Genomic DNA, 22,669 nt, shown 5'->3' on the forward strand with positions numbered 1-22,669 from the left:
ATCCTGAGGTTTGTGAGATATGAAGAATGAGCAGCTTCTATTTAAGGGGAAGCAGTGCCCTAAAGGCAGGCCAGGTTTTAGTTAAGGCAAGGGGTGAAGAAGGGGACAGTGAAGAGGCCGAGCATGTGCAGGAGCTCTTTATTGTGTAGCAGGCACAGGAGGAAGGGAACACTGGGATTGGGATTGAATCCCTGAAGAAAACCTGACTCAAGAATCTTCAGGACCCACACCATGTGGTAGATATGGTCCCAGCCCCAGACCTCAATCTGGCCTCAACCTGGATTGGTTAAATCCAAGGGAATCCAAGCTAGAGAGTTTATGAGAAATCACAACTAGTCCAATGTTTGCTCAGAGCAGTCCTGGGTAAAGTTAGCCCCAATTTAGGGTTAAAGGTATATATAGAAAGCTTCCTTAATTTGACTTTGAGTTCTCTTTCTTCAATTCTATGACTTGAGTCCGACTGGTCTGAAAGCAAGTCCACAGATAGCCTGAGGCCAGAGAAGTATCCTCTGAAGTGTCAGCAGGGGCTGTGCATCAGACAGGCCTGAATGGCCTTGGCTGAAGTGTAATAGAGGAGATCCCAGGGATAGGGACTGAGGGATTAGCCTTCACATCTCCATTGTAGCCAGTCTAGCAAGGCCTCCCTCAGCTAGTGTGACTACCACACACAGTGCTCCGACCAGCATTCTGCCCATGCTGGAGAATCACAGATAGACACACTATCTGTGCCTTCCTAATGGGTCCAGAGATAAAACACTCTATACCCATAACGTTTTCAGTTTTCTCATACTGGAAAGAGAATAGTGTGAATTTCCCCTTCAGCATTTTATTTTGCCTGGTGAAGAACATGGATGCCTTCTCAGGGTCTGTCCTGATTGTGGAGTTGTCTAACATTACTCCCGTCCTCACCTCGTGCATGGCCACTGTGGTCCAGGAGGTGAGCGGGAACCTAGCATGACTGTGGTCAGGCCTCAGGAAGCTTCTTGCTCTCTTTAGGCCTCCTCTCCCAAGTGCTGCCTGGGTATCTCAAAGGCTTGTCTCACAGCCTCCCAGCTGAGGGAGGTGGCATTACTTTCAGGGAGGAGACTCTCAGCTAGGAAACTGAGGATAAGATTATCTAGAAGCTGCTGTGTAAACAATCCCTGTCCTAGGGGAAATGCATCAGCCTGCCTCATCCAGACAGGAGGCTGTGGCTGCGAACTCCCCACATCTCTGCTGGACACAGGGTTCTACTTAAGGTGCTTTCAGGTGTTTTCTGGTCTGTGTTTAGTGACCAAACCTCTTTCCTCAAGGTGTCCAAATTGCTACCTGTTATCTGTCCGGAAGAATCACTGGTCCATTCATCAGCCCAGATTGTCAGCAAACACCTGGTAAGTGCTAGCTTGGACAGGGCAGTTATGGGACAGTGTCTGGGTATTCTGAGGCTTGTTCTTGAGAAGCTGGTTTGGGGCTTCTCCCCAAACCAGCTTCTCCCAGCTTCTCCTCAGGTCAATCCCTGAACCTCATTGGCCCCAGGGAAATCCCAAATTGAGTTCTGGTTATAAACTCTTACCTTCCAGCCCAGGCGCTCGGGAAGATTGCCTGGACAGGTGCTGAGCCCAGCCACACAGACCCTCTAAGGAAGGTCCCTTATATAGTCTTTGGACTCAGACACAGGAGCTTTCCATCTCTATCCCTCTTCTTACCCTGATTTGAGCACTGTCTTCAGGAGAGCACGTCTATATACACAAGTGCAAGAGTGTGTAAGTTTGAATTGGTCTCAGAGATATTATATGACCTTGTGGCCCTGAGAAATACTGATGATGATCCCTCTTGCTAAAGTGTCTTTGGGAAAGATCCCATTAGACCCAGCTCAAGGGATCTGGAGGGTTGGTTTGCAGTTGGTTGAGATGGGTGGACAAGTTTTTATATTTATATTTACCTTTTGCAGGTTGGAGTTGACAGCCTCATTGGGCCAGATACACAGGTTGGAGAGAAGTCATCCATTAAGCACTCAGTCATTGGTTCATCCTGTGTCATAAGAGATAGAGTGACTGTCACCAGTTGCCTTCTCATGAACTCGGTTACCGTGGAGGAAGGGTATGTTGCCCCCTGTACCCACTTGAGGCAAGGCCCCTGGTATCTCTGGGAGGCTTTGGAGGCCAGTCCAGCCTAGGAAAGGGGTCAGCTTGGGGAGAGGAAGAAAGGGGAAAGGATGAAAGAAGGAATAGTGCCTAGGCCTTGGTTTTGGCTCCATACTATTTAATGTGGTCTCTGAAAGCATTTCCATCAGTCTTCTCATACTTATGACAATTGTAGTCCTGGGAGAAGCTGCCTTCTCTTGCTTTGATATTCTACTTGATGGGATGGCCACAGTAGTGAGCCACTGGCAGGACTGGAATGACACTGTACCACTGTCTAAGGGTCACCTTCCCCTATCTCAGTATCCCACAGCAGCCCTGAAGAAAGCAGAGGCCTAGGAGGAATGGACATATAAGACACTTTCCATTTTTGAGGGAGAGCTTCTCTGTTACAGGTTATAGAGAATCTTTCCCCATTTTAAGACGCTTTAGAATGTCCTAAAATCTTAGTTTATGAACACCCTGAACTTGGAGTAAGACTTGAATGATGCTTAATGAGATTCTTCCTCTGTATGGACCTCAGGTTTTTTCCTTGTGTAAAATGCAAACATTAGTGGTGGAAGACAGGAAAGATGTTACCAATGGTTTTCAGACTTCTTACAAAGGAAGAAGTCTTTTTCTTAAGAAAAAGATAAGACTTTTTCTTATCTTTTTCTTAAGATAAATCTTAAGCAGAAACTCATTATTTAAAACTGGTAAAAACACAGTTGTTTGGAATACAGTGGGGAAGGGGCACTTATCCTTCCTATAGAATGTGAAAACTGATCTGTAAAACAAATTTTAAAAACCACTAGGCTAGGGGACTTCCCTGGTGGCGCAGTGGTTGAGAGTCCGCCTGCTGATGCAGGGGACACGGGTTCATGCCCCGGTCCGGGAGGATCCCACATGCCACGCAGCGGCTGGGCCCGTGAGCCATGGCCACTGAGCCTGCACGTCCGGAGCCTGTGCTCCGCAACGGGAGAGGCCACAACAGTGAGAGGCCCGCATACCGCAAAAAAAAAAATATATATATATATGTATATATATATATACACATATATATATATATATGATAACAAAAAGGAAAACCTCAATAAAAGAATTGGACAGTAAATTTGAAATTTCACAAAAAGTAGAACAAAAAGATAAAGAGATGGAACATAGAAGAGAAATGATAGAAAATTAGAGGACTAGTCCAGGATGTCTTAACATCTGAATACGAGTTCCATAAAAAGAGAGCTGAGATAAGAAGCCTGTGTGCGAACACGGGTCACTATCCACACCCCCCTTCTGGGGAGCCTCTGCAGCCCGCCACTGCCAGGGTCCCGGGATCCAGGGACAACTCCCCCGGGAGAACGCACAGTGCGCCTCAGGCTGGCGCAACGTCACACCGGCCTCTGCCGCTGCAGGCCCGCCCCGCACTCCGTGACCCTCCCTACCCGCCCCCCCCCCCCCCCCCCCGGCCTGAGTGAGCCAGAGCCTCCGAATCAGCGGCTCCTTTAACCCCGTCCTGTTTGAGCAAAGAACAGACGCCCTCCGGGGACCTACATGCACAGGCGGGGCCAAATCCAAAGCTGAGCCCCTGGGAGCTGTGAGAACAAAGAAGAGAAAGGGAAATCTCTCCCAGCAGCCTCAGAAGCAGCGGATTAAAGCTCCACAATCAACTAGATGAACCCTGCATCTGTGGAATACATGAATAGACAATGAATCATCCCAAATTAAGGAGCCGTGTGGATGAAAGGCTCTTGGTGCTGCAGCCAGGAGTTAGGTGGGAGAGCCAACTTCAGAACACTGGTCCACAAGAGGCCTCCCAGCTGCACATAATATCAAATGGCAAAAATCTCCCAGAGATCTCCATCTCAACGCCAGCACCCAGCTTCACTCAACGACCAGCAAGCTACAGTGCTAGACATCCTATGCCAAACAACTAGCAAGACAGGAACACAACCCCACCCATTAGCAGAGAGGCTGCCCAAAATCATAATAAGTCTACAGACACCCCCAAACACACCACCAGACGTGGACCTGCCCACCAGAAAGACAAGATCCAGCCTCATCCACCAGAACACAGGCACTAGTACCCTCCACCAGGAAGCCTACACAACCCACTTAACCAACCTTAGCCACTGGGGACAGACACTAAAAACAACAGGAACTACGAACCTTCAGCCTGCAAAAAGGAGACCCCAAACACAGTAAGATAAGCAAAATGAAAAGACAGAAAAACACACAGCAGATGAAGGAGCAAGATAAAAACCCACCAGACCTAACAAATGAAGAGGAAATAGGCAGTCTACCTGAAAAAGAATTCAGAATAATGATAGTAAAGATGATCCAAAATCTTGGAAATAGAATAGACAAAATGCAAGAAACAGTTAACAAGGACCTAGAAGAACTAAAGATGAAACAAACAATGATGAACAACACAATAAATGAAATGAAAAATACTCTAGATGGGATCAATAGCAGAATAACTGAGGCAGAAGAACGGATAAGTGACCTGGAAGATAAAATAGTGGAAATAACTAATGCAGAGCAGAATAAAGAAAAAAGAATGAAAAGAACTGAGGACAGTCTCAGACACCTCTGGGACAACATTAAACGCACCAACATTCGAATTATAGGGGTTCCAGAAGAAGAAGAGAAAAAGAAAGGGACTGAGAAAATATTTGAAGAGATTATAGTTGAAAACTTCCCTAATATGGGAAAGGAAATAGTTAATCAATTCCAAGAAGCACAGAGAGTCCTATACAGGATAAATCCAAGGAGAAATATGCCAAAACACATATTAATCAAACTGTCAAAAATTAAATACAAAGAAAGCATATTAAAAGCAGCAAGGGAAAAACAACAAATAACACACAAGGGAATCCCCATAAGGTTAATAGCTGATCTTTCAGCAGAAACTCTGCAAGCCAGAAGGGAGTGGCAGGACATATTGAAAGTGATGAAGGAGAAAAACCTGCAACCAAGATTACTCTACCCAGCAAGGATCTCATTCAGATTTGATGGAGAAATTAAAACCTTTACAGACAAGCAAAAGCTGAGAGAGTTCAGCACCACCAAACCAGCTCTACAACAACTGCTAAAGGAACTTCTCTAGGCAAGAAACACAAGAGAAGGAAAAGACCTACAATAACGAACCCAAAACAATTGAGAAAATGGGAATGGGAACATATATATCGATAATTACCTTAAATGTAAATGGACTAAATGCTCCCACCAAAAGACACAGATTGGCTGAATGGATACAAAAACAAGACCCATATATCTGCTGTCTACAAGAGACCCGCTTCAGACCTAGAGACACATACAGACTGAAAGTAAGGGGATGGAAAAAGACATTTCATGCAAATGGAAACCAAAAGAAAGCTGGAGTAGCAATTCTCATATCAGACAAAACAGGCTTTAAAATAAAGGCTATTAGAAGAGACAAAGAAGGACACTACATAATGATCAAAGGATCGATCCAAGAAGAAGATATAACAATTGTAAATATTTATGCACCCAACATAGGAGCACCTCAATACATAAGGCAAACACTAACAGCCATAAAAGGGGAAATCAACAGTAGCACATTCATAGTAGGGGACTTTAACACCCCACTTTCACCAATGGACAGATCATCCAAAATGAAAATAAATAAGGAAACACAAGCTTTAAATGATACATTAAACAAGATGGACTTAATTGATATTTATAGGACATTCCATCCAAAAACAACAGAATACACATTTTTCTCAAGTGCTCATGGAACATTCTCCAGGATAGATCATATCTTGGGTCACAAATCAAGCCTTGGTAAATTTAAGAAAATTGAAATTGTATCAAGTATCTTTTCCAACCACAACGCTATGAGACTAGATATCAATTACAGGAAAAGATCTGTAAAAAATACAAACACATGGAGGCTAAACAATACACTACTTAATAACGAAGTGATCACTGAAGAAATCAAAGAGGAAATTAAAAAATACCTAGAAACAAATGACAATGGAGACACGACGACTCAAAATCTATGGGATGCAGCAAAAGCAGTTCTAAGAGGGAAGTTTATAGCAATACAATCCTACCTTAAGACACAGGAAACATCTCGAATAAACAACCTAACCTTGCACCTAAAGCAATTAGAGAAAGAAGAACAAAAAAACCCCAAACTTAGCAGAAGGAAAGAAATCATAAAAATCAGATCAGAAATAAATGAAAAAGAAATGAAGGAAACGATAGCAAAGATCAATAAAACTAAAAGGTGGTTCTTTGAAAGGATAAACAAAATTGATAAACCATTAGCCAGACTCATCAAGAAAAAAAGGGAGAAGACTGAAATCAATAGAATTAGAAATGAAAAAGGAGAAGTAACAACTGCAGAAATACAAAAGATCATGAGAGATTACTACAAGCAACTCTATGCCAATAAAATGGACAACCTGGAAGAAATGGACAAATTCTTAGAAAAGCACAACCTGCCAAGACTGAATCAGGAAGAAATAGAAAATATGAACAGACCAATCACAAGCACTGAAATTGAACCTGTGTTTAAAAATCTTCCAACAAGCAAAAGCCCAGGAGCAGACGGCTTCACAGGCGAATTCTATCAAACATTTAGAGAAGAGCTATCACCTATCCTTCTCAAACTCTTCCAAAATATAGCAGAAGGAGGAACACTCCCCAACTCATTCTACGAGGCCACCATCACCCTGATACCAAAACCAGACAACCAGACATCTATGATGAACATAGATGCAAAAATCCTCAACAAAATACTAGCAAACAGAATCCAACAGCACATTAAATGGATCATACACCATGATCAAGTGGGGTTTATTCCAGCAATGCAAGGATTCTTCAATATATGCCAATCAATCAACGTGATACACCATATTAACAAATTGAAGGAGAAAAACCATATGATCATCTCAATAGATGCAGAGAAAGCTTTTGACAAAATTCAACACCCATTTATGATAAAAACCCTGCAGAAAGTAGGCATAGAGGGAACTTTCCTCAACATAATAAAGGCCATATATGACAAACCCACAGCCAACATCATCCTCAATGGTGAAAAACTGAAAGCATTTCCACTAAGATCAGGAACAAGACAAGGTTGCCCACTCTCACCACTATTATTCAACATAGTTTTGGAAGTTTTAGCCACAGCAATCAGAGATGAAAAGGAAATAAAAGGAATCCAAATCAGAAAAGAAGAAGTAAAGCTGTCACTCTTTGCAGATGACATGATACTATACATAGAGAATCCTAAAGATGCTACCAGAAAACTACTAGAGCTAATCAATGAATTTGGTAAAGTAGCAGGATTCAAAATTAATGCACAGAAATCTCTGGCATTCCTATACACTAAGGATGAAAACTCTGAAAGTAAAATCAAGAAAACACTCCCATTTACCATTGCAACAAAAAGAATAAAATATCTAGGAATAAACCTACCTAAGGAGACAAAAGACCTGTATGCAGAAAATTATAAGACACTGTTGAAAGAAATTAAAGATGATACAAATAGATGGAGAGATATACCATGTTCTTGGACTGGAAGAATCAACATTGTGAAAATGACTCTACTACCCAAAGCAATCTACAGATTCAATGCAATCCCTATCAAACTACCACTGGCATTTTTCACAGAACTAGAACAAAAAATTTCACAATTTGTATGGAAACACAAAAGACCCCGAATAGCCAAAACAATCTTGAGAATGAAAAACGGAGCTGGAGGAATCAGGCTTCCTGACTTCAGACTATACTACAAAGCTACAGTAATCAAGACAGTATGGTACTGACACAAAAACAGAAAGATAGATCAATGGAACAGGATAGAAAGCCCAGAGATAAACCCACGCACATATGGTCACCTTATCTTTGATAAAGGAGGCAGGAATGTACAGTGGAGAAAGGACAGCCTCTTCAATAAGTGGTGCTGGGAAAACTGGACAGCTACATGTAAAAGTATGAGATTAGATCACTCCCTAACACCATACACAAAAATAAGCTCAAAATGGATTAAAGACCTAAATGTAAGGCCAGAAACTATCAAACTCTTAGAGGAAAACATAGGCAGGACACTCTATGACATAAATCACAGCAAGGTCCTTTTTGACCCACCTCCTAGAGAAATGGAAATAAAAACAAAAATAAACAAATGGGACCTAATAAAGCTTAAAAGCTTTTGCACAGCAAAGGAAACCATAAACAAGACCAAAAGACAACCCTCAGAATGGGAGAAAATATTTGCAAATGAAGCAGACAAAGGATTAATCTCCAAAATTTATAAGCAGCTCATGCAGCTTAATAACAAAAAAACAAACAACCCAATCCAAAAATGGGCAGAAGACCTAAATAGACATTTCTCCAAAGAAGATATACAGACTGCCAACAAACACATGAAAGAATGCTCAACATCACTAATCATTAGAGAAATGCAAATCAAAACTACAATGAGATATCATCTCACACCAGTCAGAATGGCCATCATCAAAAAATCTAGAAACAATAAATGCTGGAGAGGGTGTGGAGAAAAGGGAACCCTCTTGCACTGTTGGTGGGAATGTAAATTGATACAGCCACTGTGGAGAACAGTATGGAGGTTCCTTAAAAAACTACAAATAGAACTACCATATGACCCAGCAATCCCACTACTGGGCATATACCCTGAGAAAACCATAATTCAAAAAGAGTTGTGTACCAAAATGTTCATTGCAGCTCTATTTACAATAGCCCGGAGATGGAATGAACCTAAGTGTCCGTCATCGGATGAATGGATAAAGAAGATGTGGCACATATATACAATGGAATATTACTCAGCCATAAAAAGAAACGAAATTGAGCTATTTCTAATGAGGTGGATAGACCTAGAGACTGTCATACAGAGTGAAGTAAGTCAGAAAGAGAGAGACAAATACCATATGCTAACACATATATATGGAATTTAAGAAAAAAAAATGTCATGAAAAACCTAGGGGTGAAACAGGAATAAAGACACAGACTTACTAGAGAATGGACTTGAGGCTATGGGGAGGGGGAAGGGTAAACTGTGACAAAGCAAGAGAGAGGCATGGACATATATACACTACCAAACGTAAGGTAGATAGCTAGTGGGAAGCTGCCGCATAGCACAGGGAGATCAGCTCGGTGCTTTGTGACCGCCTGGAGGGGTGGCATAGGGAGGGTGGGAGGGAGGGAGACGCAAGCGGGAAGAGATATGGGAACATATGTATATATATAACTGATTCATTTTGTTGTGAAGCTGAAAGTAACATACCATTGTAAAGCAATTATACTCCAATAAAGATGTTAAAATGAAAAAATAAAATTAAATAAAATAAATAAATAAAAAGAGAGCTGAGAAATCAGAGAAGGAAATTGTTTAAGAAGTAATATAAGAAAATATCCCAGGGCTTCCCTGTGGCGCAGTGGTTAAGAATCTGCCTGCCAACGCAGGGGACACAGGTTCGAGCCCTGGTCCGGGAAGATCCCACATGCCGTGGAGCAGCTAAGCCTGTGCACCACAACTACTGAACCTGCATTCTAGAACCTGTGAGCCACAACTAGTGAACCCACATGCCACTACTACTGAAGCCTGTGCACCTAGAGCCCGTGGTCCACAACTAGAGAAACCACCGCAATGAGAAGCCCACGCACTGCAACAAAGTGTAGCCCCCACCCGCCGCGACTAAAGAAAGCCCACATACAGCAATGAAGACCCAATGCAGCCAAAAAATAATAAATAAAATTTTTTTTAAAAAAAGAAAATGTCCCAGAACTGAAAGATACGAATTTACAGAATGAAAGGGCCTACTAAGGGTCCAGCCCAATGCTAAAAATAAACCCACATCACTGTGAAACTTCAGAATGTCAGAGACAAAGCATGCTACCAACTTACAAAGAGAGAATAATAGGTCATATACAACTAATCAGGAACCGGAATGGCTTTGGACTTACCAGTAGCAACAATGAAAACTGGAAGATAATAGAACAATGCCTTCAAAATTCTGAAGGAAAATTAATTTCACCCTAGAATTCCGTACTCAAGGTAAGTGTTAATGAAGTGTGACAGTAGAATAAAGACATTTTCAGACATGAAAAGGTGTATCCCACCAAAATGAAAAGTAAACCAAAAGGAGATAGATGAGAAACAAGAGATCCAACTCAGAATAAGGCAAAAAGAATCCATGAGGTGACAGTGAAGGCAGATCCAAGGGTGACTGCTATGCATGAAGCATAAAGGGAGGGGAGCAGTTAGTCCAGAGTGGAATCCGGGAAACACTTATTTAGGAAGATGAAACTGATAAAAAGACAGATATATATAAACATCTTGAAAAATTTAGACAACTGGCTAAAAGTTAGGTTTGAATTAGTAGAACACTAACAAAAACAAAACAGTTATTAACTCTGTTTTTAAAAAAGTTGTACAAAAAAGGAGAAGGCATCAGAGTTTGCTATGTGGCTCAACTATGAAATAGAATTAACATAGTCATAATAAACAGTGAGCATTGACCAAAATTATGCTATAGCTATATTGAAAGGTTGAAGGGTAGGAAGGGAAAAAGGGAGCAGTGGTGGGGAGAAAGGAAAGCTAAATCGTCATCTTCCATTGTGGGAAGTCTATTGACAATGCTTAAAACTGAAAAATTAAGATGTAATATAAGCATGTTATTATCTATAGACATGGAAGTAAATACTGAAATACTCAGCAAAAAGAAGTCAGAGTTGTCTCTGGGAAGAAGGAAATGAGTTGAGGGAACAGGGGACTACTATTATTCATAATAAAACCGCCAGAACAATTTGCTTTAAACTTCATGCATCTATAACTTTAATTGCAAAAAAAAAAAAAAAAAAGCCAGAAATTTTTCTGGTACACTGCTACCAGTGGTGTGCTGATAAATTGTTAACAACCAGTTCTCCAAAGGAAAAAATAAGTGGCCTGATTTGTAGCATTTGCCAATTCCCATGATACAAAGTTTCCCCCTATGACCAATGATATCAGTGAACACTGAGTTGGGAAGAGACGCTACCAGTCAGCTCTCCCAAGCAGGATGAGCTGGCTCCAGCACAGCACTGATAATAGAAACCTGTCTCAAGTATTTCACCCTTTCATCAAACACTTCAGGACTCACTCTATGCTGAAGAATGTAGTAGGCAACTGAAGACAGAAAACTACATAAGGCTCAATCTCTTTTCTCAAGGAACTCGTAAGCTATATGCAACAAGAAGTTACAAGTGCTGTGATAGAAATTTGTATGGTCACAGAAGAGGAAAGGGTCAGAGAAGACTTAATTAAGGAAATGACTCTTGAACTGAATCTTGAAAAATGAGTAGAGCCTCCCCAGGCTGGAGAAAGGAATGTTCTAGATACATCAAGAATATAAAGTGTGGGCTTCCCTGGTGGCGCAGTGGTTGAGAGTCTGCCTGCCGATGCAGGGGACGCGGGTTCGTGCCCTGGTCCGGGAAGATCCCACATGCCGCGAACGGCTAGGCCAGTGAGCCTGCGCGTCCGGAGCCTGTGCTCCGCAACAGGAGAGGCCACAACAGTGAGAGGCCCGCGTACCGCAAAAAAAAAAAAAAAGAATATAAAGTGTGAGAGAGCATATCTTATTTCAGAAACGGCTCCTCATTTTGATGTTAGCTCAAATTTCACCACTTAAAAAGAGGCTGTGCTGACTGTCCTCTCAGAAGTAACCTGTCCCAGCACTCCCTGTTACATCTTATCTTCTTCATTATAACATTATCACTGTCAGGCCATATCTTGTTTACCTGTCTATCACAAAATGTTAGTTTGAGAATGGTAAGTACCTTATCTTTCCGTTTCACTGTTATATCCTGAAGGCCTACGGGAACTCTATAAATATTTGTTATGTGAAAGAATGGTAAACGATTCATAATGACCACAATATAGAATTCAGAAAGAAATGGATATGACAGGAGACAAGGCCATATAAATGGACAAAAGCCAAATCATGGACTATCCTCTAAGGAGTTTAATGGGTAGTGGTAATTTAAGAGTTTAAAGAAAAGGAATAGCATGATTAAATTCCCATTTTATGAAGATCATTTTGGCTGTGGTGAGAAGGATGATCTGTAGAGGGTAAATATGGAGGCAGGAAAACTACTGAAATAATCCTGGTAAAATGGAAGAGGTCCTTAACTAACACAATAGCAGAGGAGATGGAGAGAAGTAACAGGGTGGTAAAAACTATAAAGCATGATGACTGCCTGGATAGGTGAGGTGAAAGAGAGAGAAATTAAGGAAAATTCTTAGATTTCTTGCTGGAGCAATAAGGTTTCTGGTGTGCCAGTCGCTAAGATAGAAATCAGTGGAGAAGGAGCAAGATATGCAGGGTGGGAAGCAGAGAAGTGACACATTCCATCTGTGACAAGTTGAGCTCGTGGCAGGCGGCCTGATGTGCAGCACTTGCTGTATAGGACTGGAGTTCAGGAAAGAAGCCTGTGCTTGAAGTACAGATTGGGGGCAGTGGGCATGGAGGTGGTAACCGAATCCATGGATACAGCTGAGACCACCCAGGAACAGTGTGTGGCATTGAAAGAAAAGAAACCAAGACAAAACCTTGGAGATCATCAGTAATTTTAGACATAAGTAAAGGAATCTAAGGTGACTGACAAGAAACGAGCAAGGAAGGAATGTAAGGGGCAAGGGAGAGGACATTTGGTCGGTGAAGCCCAGGTTTCTAGTTGGGAAAACAGGGTAGATGGTGGTGTACTCACTGAGATGAGGAAGGGAGAGGGAGGAGCAGATTTGTGAGGAGATAAGGCTTGTGCAGGGCACATGGGATTGGAAGTACCTGTAGGACATCCAGGTGTGTGGAGGTAGCTGGTAGCCAGTTTGTGAGTAGAGGTTCGGAAAAGAGGTCAGACCCAGAGACCTCTTCCTGAATCACTGTGTTCTCCAACTTATTTTCCTGTCTCCATTTTTCTTTCTCTTCCAAATCCACCCTTCCAGCATGGGTCCTATTGATGAGAGCATGAGCTTTGGGGTCAGACTGCCCAGACTGAATCCTGGGTCTGTCACTTAGTCTGCTTGTTTCTGCCAATCCCCTAGTCACTTAGGGGATTGGCTTTACCTCTTTGAGCCCGATTTTCTCATTATAAAATAGGGTAAAAACTGGGTTGCCTCATAGGTTTATTGGGAATACTAAGTGAGTTAATAGACATAAAGCACTGAGAACAGTGCTTCGCACAAAGAATGTTAGCTGTATCATTATCATCTTCTTCATTACTTTATCTCATCTCACAGAGGTGACATGTTGCCACTGTTGTCGTCCTAAAGAATATCTCTGATCATATCCATGTTCTATTCAAAAACTTTTGAAGAATCCCCATTACCTTTAGAATAAAGTTTCAGTCTTTTGGAAGAAGTTGAGAAGGATCAGTTTAAGTTCTGCTTTGTACATTTGGTAGAATTCCCCAGTGAAGCCATCTGGTCCTGGACTTTTGTTTGTAGGGAGCTTTTTTTAAATTACAGATTCTATTTCATTTCTAGTGATTAGTCTGTTTGAGTTATCTATTTCTTCTTGATTCAGTTTTAGAATAAAGTTTCAGCTTCAGAGTTTCTCATGTTTCTCATGATCTAGCTCCAACACTGGGTCCTGGAATGTTAGAATGAGATGGGGCCTTAGAAATCATCCAGCTCAATTTCTGCATTTTTACAATGAATAAATCTTGGCAATCCAGACTTTTTTCTTATTGTTCCTGTGCTACTCCATATCCCATTCCAGATTCCTACGTAAGACTTTGAGATGTCACCATTCTCTTAAAAACCAGAACTACACTTGCCTTTATCCATTTGATCACCTGGTTCTAGAGTAGCTCATGAGGCTTTGTAACTTCCACTCTGTCTCCTCTTGCCTCAGACCTTCCAAGGGAGACAGTGCCATAACTTCCTTGTTTGCTCTAATTGGTAACCTCTCCCTCCCCTCCTGTGGGTGGGCAGACAAAGGAGCAGCTCTCTAAAGCCCACTGTTAGTGTCCTGAATTGACATGAACAGACTTGGTAAGGAAACTAAGGCTCTGTAAGGAACTCCAGCTTATTTATATGAGAGAAGTTCATAGAAAGACCTAGCACAATGTCCCAGAGTCAGTTGCTGTTTTGGGGGAGGTATAATCTTGGATAGCCTAATAAGATTTCTAGCTGGGGAAACAGTAGAGGTTTAGATGGTGGCTGCTACTATTTTTCCAACTAAAAAAGTTTAGGTGAAGCTATAAGCAGCCCATATGGGACTAATGACTAGGAAGGCCATTAGAGACTACCCAACGCTGCAAGTTAGCTTCTGGTGATAAGATGAGACATCTTGCATCCCATATGAAATTTTTCCCATTATTTTTGGGTCATTTAGTTTAGTTTTGTTTTTTAATTTTTTTTTTTGGCTGCGTTAGGTCTTCATTGCTGCACGCGGGCTTTTCTTTGGTTGTGAAGAGCAGGGGCTACTCTTCATTGTGGTGTGCAGGCTTCTCGTTGTGGTGGCTTCTCTTGTTGGGAGCACGGACTCTAGGCATGTGGGCTTCAGTAGTTGTGGCACACAGGCTCAGTAGTTGTGGCTTGTGGGCTTAGTTGCTCCGCGGCATGTGGGATCTTCCCAGACCAGGGCTTGAACCCGTGTCTCCTGCATTGGCAGGCGGATTCTTAACCACTGCGCCACCAGGGAAGCCCCGGGTCATTTAGTTTTAATTACTTACAGTAAATTTAGGAAAGGTGATTAAATTGCTGTCATGTGAGACTTGATTACCCTGATGCTATTACATCTGGACTAAATGGCACAGTAGGAGCATGAATTTGTCTAGAAAGGAGTTTCTCATATTCTTAGTCTGCTTGTTTCTGCCAGCATTGGTGAGCTGCTAAGACTTTCTGGATAGTGGCTTGGACACCCGCCCAAGGTCCTCAGGGCTTAAAGGATGCTAGTAGGACTGCCTTGGGGAAGGTGTAGGCAAGACTATGCAGAGAAGCCTCCTTCCTGTCTTTCTGATTTTCTACCGTTTCCAATTTATATGACAGCTGATGTTCAGCAATCAAAAGTGTAGTGAAAACTTCATTGTCGAGGCTTCAGTGTCAGTCCTGTGTTCTGCATCTTTGGTCCTCTGGTCCTGATTAACATCTCCTGCATTTCCTCCTAGTCCAAGGTGAATGACCCAAGCAGCAGTCTATGGTAGCACCTTCACATGCAGGCAGGCTGGGGAACCAGGATTTCACCTGGATTTTCCGTGCTTTCTGCAGGCAGCAAGTGCAGCCCTCAAAGCCAAACAAGATACAGTATTGCTGCTTCTCATTGTTACCCTGAGTGTCCTCTTTACTGACACTCAACTCACTGCCCTACCCACTGAGCCCCTTACATTTCCACTCGCCTTTATCCCTGACATTCACTGTGCCTGAATTGCCTCTCTTTAGAGATCTTTACCTGTAGAAATCCTACCCATCTTCCAAGGTCCCACATGTATTCTAACTGCTTCATGCAGTTTTCTTGAATTTTCCTAGCCAGAAATTATCTCTCCCACCTCTCTGTTCCCTGTGCACCCATCACTTTACTTATGCTCATGTGACACTTACTGCATCTTTTTTTTTCCCTCAACTAGACTGTAAATTCCTTGAATACAGAAATACTCCTCATATGTCTTTGTATCCCTTAACTCCCAATACTGTATTTTTTTTTTGGCTGCATCGGGTCTTAGTTGCAGCACACAGGATCTGTCGTTGCCTCGATGCGCAGGCCACTTTCTAGTTGCGGCGGCGTGCAGGCCTCTCTAGTTGTGGAGTGCAGGTTTTCTCTCTCTAGTTGTGGCGTGTGGGCTTCAGGGCACATGGGCTCTGTAGTTTGTGGCACGTGGGCTCTCTCATTGAGGCACGTGAGCTCAGTAGTTGCAGCATGCGGGCCTAGTTGCCCCACGACATGTGGGATCTTAGTTCCCCGACCAGGGATCGAACCTGCGTCCCCTGCATTGGAAGGCGGATTCTTTACCTCTGGACCACCAGGGAAGTCCCCCCAATACTGTACTTTTTATATACTAGATACCTTGTAAGTATTTACTGAATAAAAAATAGAGATCCCTAATTTAAGCCCTCCTACTGTAACTGACTATCTGTCAAAAGAGCCCTGTCAACTTCTAGAAAAAGTCATGAAGTAAGTGCTTTACTCCTTCAAACTCACCAAAATGAAAACAAACAAAACCAGAAGAGGAAGCTTCATCTATAATAAAACTAGATAACTGCCATGTACCCATACACAGACTAAAGAATATCTGCCAGACGCAATGAAATTTAGGTCAGATCCAAAAAGAGCACCAAGATTTGACCAGCATAAGGAATAGGGGCATGGACGATCTAAAGGAGAAATGGCAAACACCACTTTTGCAAAATCTCAAGGCACATAGAACTGAAGGAAAAAAACATCAAGGCACATAGAAGGGAGAAAAACAGGCTGGCCTCATACTTTTCTGTGACAACATTTAAGGCCAGAAGACAGTGAAACAACATTTAGAAAATTTGGAAGGAAAACAGTTGTGACCTAAGAATCCTATATGGTTGAAATATAAAATCATCAGAAATACTCCAAGGCTCAGGAGATTTGTCACCAATGAACCCTCTGGAAAACTCTACTCGAAGACATAATATAGCCAAGTAAGTAATGAAACAAAATACTGACAAATGGGTAGGCTGAGTATAAAAGTGAACTCCCTTAAACATAAAATTAAGTCTGTGGCAGTTAGAGTTGAAAAAATATCATAATTGTTCAAAGAATTCTGTCCATGTTTCTTCAGTCACACTTTTGTTTTGTTTTGTTTTGTTTTTGCGGTACGCGGGCCTCTCACTGTTGTGGCCTCTCCCGTTGCGGAGCACAGGCTCCAGACGCGCAGGCTCAGCAGCCATGGCTCACGGGCCCAGCCGCTCCGCGGGATGTGGGATCCTCCCGGGCCGGGGCACGAACCCATGTCCCCTGCATCGGCAGGTGGACTCTCAACCACTGCGCCATCAGGGAAGCCCCAGTCATCCTTTTAAAGAAACCAAATTATAAAACTTTGGCAAGATCCCCTGGACTTAAGGGACTCCTTCGGACTTTTGATTCATTCCCTACTTGTAACCATTTGCACTAAGCCCATCTTCTTAGACTACTACAGCTTATTTCTTTTAAGATTGTTACATCTTGGGAATTCCCTGGCTGTCCAGTGGTTAGGACTCCACACTTCCACTGCCGTGGGCCTGGGTTCAATCCCTGGTCGGGTAACTAAGATCCCACAAGCCACGTGCAGCACAGCCAAAAATAATAATAATAAATTTTTAAAAATAATATTGTTACATCTTTACTTTTATTCCCCCTGAGCCCTTTTTCTTAGCCTCTGCTTAGGGAATATAATTAGATTTCTGAGGAGGAAGACATTTTTCACTACTAAACCTTTATATAGTAAAGGGAGGCACATAGAACTAAAAGGAAGAAATGTTCAGCCTGCTCACTGGAGCCAGTACATTTTAATCTAGAGGACCCAAGAGCGAGAGTGACCAGAGACAGGAAGAAAGTGAGATGTTTCTTCAAGTATTGTATCTCATTACATGAATTAACCTGGATAAATCTCACAAATATGATGTTGAAGGGGAAAAAAGCAAGTTGCAGAAGGATACATAGAGAATGATAGCATTTATATAAAATTTTTAAACTTTGCAAAAGAATACTATATATTGTCTACTAATATATGTAGTAAAAATGCTTAAGAACAGTAAATACCAGAGTCAAATAGTAGTTACCTCTGGGAGGAGAAGGAGAGAAACGTGAAATAAAGAAAAATACTTTATTTTTGTATTGTTTTTTGGTGGGTATACAGGTGTTCTGTATATTCTCTGGACTTTTGCGTATGCCTGAAATATCTCATTAAAAATAATACATATTCTTCATCTAGAGGAACCCCTGGACCAGGGCCTCTTGGGCCAAGATTAGGAGCCTCTGGCATCTGGAGAGATACGGGCAACTCAGCCATAATCTTTGGGCTGAAGGAGACCTTTAGTCACATGCCTAAAAAGGCTACGTGTATCTCCAGTTCCTTGCTCTTTTCTCCCCAAGGTTATGAGTAAGTTTAGAAAGCGTGCCAGCTAATCCCCAGAGAAGAACCTGCTTGTCCTCAGAGTTAACTAAGAAGTTTCATGGCTCTTTACCAAACACTGCCAGTCAGCAGCTGAGGCAGAAGCCCGTGGCACCGTGGAGAGTCACTTACCACTGTGTAGGCTTGGGCACATTGCTTAGCTTCTGTGAGCCCCACTTTTATCTGTAAAGATTAGAATAAATACCACCATTCCTGCAGGTTTGCTAAAAGGATTAAGTTACATAATAAATATAAAGTGCTTTGTGTAGTGACTGAGCTGTATTAGACATTAGATTTATGTGAGTTCCCTTCTCTCCTGGAATAAACTGAAGAAAGTCCTAACTAAAGCCAGAGGAGGAATGAGAATCTGGAGGCACTCCTGCTTCCCAGGTGAGGACTTCTTCCTCCTGTCATATGTTATGGTATCTTGGCAGTGATCTTACAATAGGCCTCTGTTTTTCTCATGGCCTCCTCTCCACTGAAGCATTAGGGTTCTTGGGGTAGTTTCTCAAGGCCTGCAGCTTTGCTTAAAATTTGACACCACCAAGAAGTGAGGACCAAAAGCCCATTAATCTTAGCCATCTCTGAGCAGCTTGTTAGAGAACACAGCCAGGCATCGGCACAGCAGAGTCCTTAGTACCAAGCTGAGAGTTAAAAGTAGGATTCAGAAACTCTAGTTCTGGCACTGGGGCCAGGTCTTTTCATGAGCTGTATAGGAAGTCACCTCCCCTCCTGCTTTAAGCACTGAGGAGAAAAGGCAAAGTCTTTACTGTGGATTGGCGACCTGGAGGGGGGCTTGTTTGATATGGTAGTGTCTGTCCTTCCCCTCCAGCCTGAGCAAACACACATACTACCTGTAAAATCCTTAACGTTGGAGTTCTTTCTGGACAAGAGGAAAGCTAAATTGGCTTAAAATTTTTCCGAAGTACCTCAGCCTTGCTAGGTGACTCGTGACTGCAACAATGATCGTGGGAAACAATTGAAGAAACAAGTGGTAGGAAAGATTTCACACTCACTAAGCATTTTGTCGTCTCAAAGCCTTTCACAGATCCACTGAACAAGAGCTTCAGAAGAGCCCCCAGCTTCCCATCAATCAACCACTTTTTCCCTATCACATCTGCAGACTCTCTAGTGGAGGTTTATTTGTCTCAGAGGGAGTTAACACACAAACTGGATGAGACAAGCAATAAAGCAATATGGGGGGTTCCTGAGACCTTAATCAGACCTGTTAAACATAAGGAGAACCCAGGCTATCCATTGCTATAGAAATCTGACCTCAGTCATTCCAGATTCTTCCTTCCAGAAATGGTTCCCACTTGTGTCCCAGATTCCAAAATAGCCATTTAGTACTCTCTAATTATGGCTGCTGGAGTTCCTGTTGGCGGTTTCTTGTTTGCTGACTACGTTTACCCCAAGCCTAACTCCAGAGCATGCTACTACTCTTAAACGACTAAGTAGGAAGCATCCCCTTTCTCCCACTTTGAAAAAAGAAATAAGACGTTTTCAGTGACAAACTAGTAGCCAGTTGTAAGCCTGCTATGTCTCAGAAGCCTCTGTGTCTGAGGCTTTCTATACTTCCTTACTCTTCTCTTGGGGTGAATTTTCCCCTAGGAGCAGGAGTCACCCTAACCGCTGACTGGACTGCTTTTCCTCAGGCGGAGGGCAAATTGTAAAGTGCTGGAAGGTCCCTTAATGCCCACCCACTGAGTGTATCCTGAGTCTGAGCCAAAAAACAAACTAATACTAGGACTTCCCTGGTGGTCCAGTGGTTGAGACTCACTCCACACTTCCACTGCAGGGGGCGTGGGTTCGATCCCTTGTCGGGAAACTGGGATCCCACATGCCGCATGGTGCAGCCAAAAAAAACCTAAAACTGTTTCTACCCATCTCTAGCCCACACCACAGAGGTGCTGTGGCTTTGGCCTTTTGCTGCTTTCCGACAAGCTTTAACCTTCTAGAAGAATAGAGATAAAGAAGGCTTTGGAATGCCATAAAGTGCTAAAATTCCTTTTTGGCAGTTTACTAAAGTTTTGGCATTTGGGAAGAATCTTTTTCTTTTTGATATTTATTTTATTTTATTTATTTTTTGGCTGCGTCAGGTCTTAGTTGCAGTACATGGGATCTTTTGTTGTGGCGTGTGGGCTTCTCTCTAGTTGTGGCATGCGGGTTTTCTCTCTCTAGTTGTGGTGCGTGGGCTCCAGAGCGCATGGGCTCTGTAGTTTGCGGCACATGGCTCTCTAGTTGCGGCATGCAGTCTCAGTAGTTGTGGTGCACGTGCTTAGTTGCCCCACAGCATGTGGGATCTCAGTTTCCTGACCAGGGATTGAACCCGCGTCCCCTGCATTGGAAGGTGGATTCTCTACCACTGGACCACCAGGGGAGTCCCAAGGAAGAATCTGTTTTTTTAATGGCCTGTACATGATAGTTTTAGTCCTTGGAATGGCCTCTTTTCCATCCCCCATGCCTCCTGGGTTGCTTGAGGATTTTTTTTTTAGTTGGTATTTTGTTTTGTTTAAATGGATGCTCACATCCTTCCTACTCACCTCTTTCTCCCCTCCAGCTGCCCACTTCTGACTCTTTAGGGTATTAAATATTCCCTTGTTAGGATAGAGCTCCTTCCACAGAGCCATCTTGGCTCAAAAAAACAACTAGGCAGGGCTTCTCTGGTGGCATAGTGGTTAATAATCCGCCCGCCAAAGCAGGGAACACGGGTTCGAGCCCTGGCCTGGGAAGATCTCACATGCCACGGAGCAACTAAGCCCGTGCGCCACAACTACTGAGTCTGTGCTCTAGAGCCCACGAGCCACAACTACTGAGCCCGCGTACCACAACTACTGAAGCCCGCGTGCCTAGAGCCCGTGCTCCGCAACGAGAGAAGCCACCGCAATGAGAAGCCTGTGCACCCGTAACCAAGAGTAGCCCCTGCTCGCCACAACTAGAGAAAGCCTGCGTGCGCAAAGAAGACCCAACGCAGACAAAAATAAATTTTAAAAAAAAACTAGGCAGTCCCAGGCTTCCTCTAGCCTTTTCTCCCCTTAATTTCTTTCTTTTTTTTTTTTAACCTTAGTTATTTATTTGGTTGTGCCAGGACTCCTTAGTAGCAGCTTGCTGGCTCCTTAGTTGTGGCATGCAAACTCTTAGTTGCGGCATGATGTAGGATCTGGTTCCCTGACCAGGAATCGAACCCAGGCCCCCTGCATTGGGAGTGTGGAGTCTTAACCACTGGACCACCAAGGAAGTCCCCCCTTAATTTCTTTGTATGGCATTATGATTAAATGTATGAATTCTGGAGTCAGGCAGACTTAGTTTTGAAACTGCTACTTGGCAGTTATGTGGTTTTAGGTAAATGGTTTAACTTCTCTTAATCTGTTACCTCATCTGTAAAATTTTGTTATTTTTACTACATCAGAGGTAAAAATGGTACTTCCAGAATGATTTAGGAATGTCCCAGATGATTTTACTGATGAAATGGCTAGATTTGTAGGTCACTCCTGTAATGTGTATAGAATATTTAGCACAGTACCTGGCCTGAGGTAGATATGCAATAAATGCTAGTGAAGATTTTCAAAAGGACTTTTCCCCCACCCACCAGTCCTCAGAAGCCAAGAAGATGCTTTTTAAACACATTCAAATGCTAAGAGCCAGTGGAGCTCCTCTTGAGAGTGTTGCTTTTATGAGTAATCTTTTATGTAGCATGGAGTTGGTTTAAAAAGCATCCTTTTTTTTCTAAACGAGTATGGTTTTGATTAACCAGGGTCTATGATGAGAGCTGTGGGGCACCCACTGTTTCCATAGCTGATCTCCTGGGAAGATTCATGGGATCTGAGCCTCCAATGAAATTTGGTATATATTCCCAGATGAGAGACAGGAGCAATGGATCAGCCCAGGGACCAGGGCCAGCTTCCACCCCCAGACCAAAGGAAGAGAGATTGGATGGAATTTAGACCTCCCAGTCTGGGGTGCCTAAAGAACTGAAGGCAGACTGGTTGCTCTTTTCAGGCTTTGGGGGAATATCATTATGAGCATATACAAACTCTGGTCTTCTCTAAAGCCCAGTCCTCTCCTGGCCCAGCTGTGCCATTCTGTCTTCTAATGATAAGCTTGTAGCCATTAACTGGACTGGCCAGCTAGTCCTAGCATATGGAGGAGCCAGAACCCCCAACCCATAGTGACAAGGATAGTGATGAGAGCCATGGACACTCCCTAACTTGGTTACTGTGTTACAGAAGCAACATCCAGGGCAGCGTCATCTGCAATAATGCTGTAATCGAGAAGGGAGCAGACATCAAGAACTGCCTAATTGGAAGCAGCCAGAGGATTGAAGCCAAAGGTAAACCAGAAACCAAATTACAATCACAGGTGCCAGTTTTTACATATCACAGTAACACAGATAATGCTCAGTGCTGGTGAGAATTGGGGAACAAGCATATGCATACACTTCAGGTGAGAACATAAATTGATAAAGCTGTCTTAGGAGGGGATTG

At 42.8% G+C, this 22,669-nt stretch overlaps 2 protein-coding genes across 4 annotated transcripts in view; one reads left to right on the top strand and one right to left on the bottom strand.

Moving 5' to 3' along the window:
* The window catches only part of EIF2B3 (eukaryotic translation initiation factor 2B subunit gamma), a 170,102-nt gene that overhangs the window by 132,473 nt on the left and 14,960 nt on the right, over positions 1 to 22,669 (top strand). For both annotated transcript variants that reach the window (XR_011377360.1, XM_030869951.2), the window contains exons 9-11: positions 1,293 to 1,370; positions 1,931 to 2,079; positions 22,412 to 22,515. Coding sequence is in view for 1 of the 2 variants with exons in the window: in XM_030869951.2 (XP_030725811.1) it covers positions 1,293 to 1,370; positions 1,931 to 2,079; positions 22,412 to 22,515 (331 nt within the window). In the remaining variant the exon portion in view is untranslated. The remainder of the gene's footprint in view (positions 1 to 1,292; positions 1,371 to 1,930; positions 2,080 to 22,411; positions 22,516 to 22,669) is intronic.
* The window catches only part of BTBD19 (BTB domain containing 19), a 96,233-nt gene that overhangs the window by 30,990 nt on the left and 42,574 nt on the right, over positions 1 to 22,669 (bottom strand). The window lies entirely within an intron of this gene.

Source organism: Globicephala melas, chromosome 1 (assembly GCF_963455315.2).
Source record: "Globicephala melas chromosome 1, mGloMel1.2, whole genome shotgun sequence".
Lineage (NCBI taxonomy): Eukaryota > Metazoa > Chordata > Mammalia > Artiodactyla > Delphinidae > Globicephala > Globicephala melas.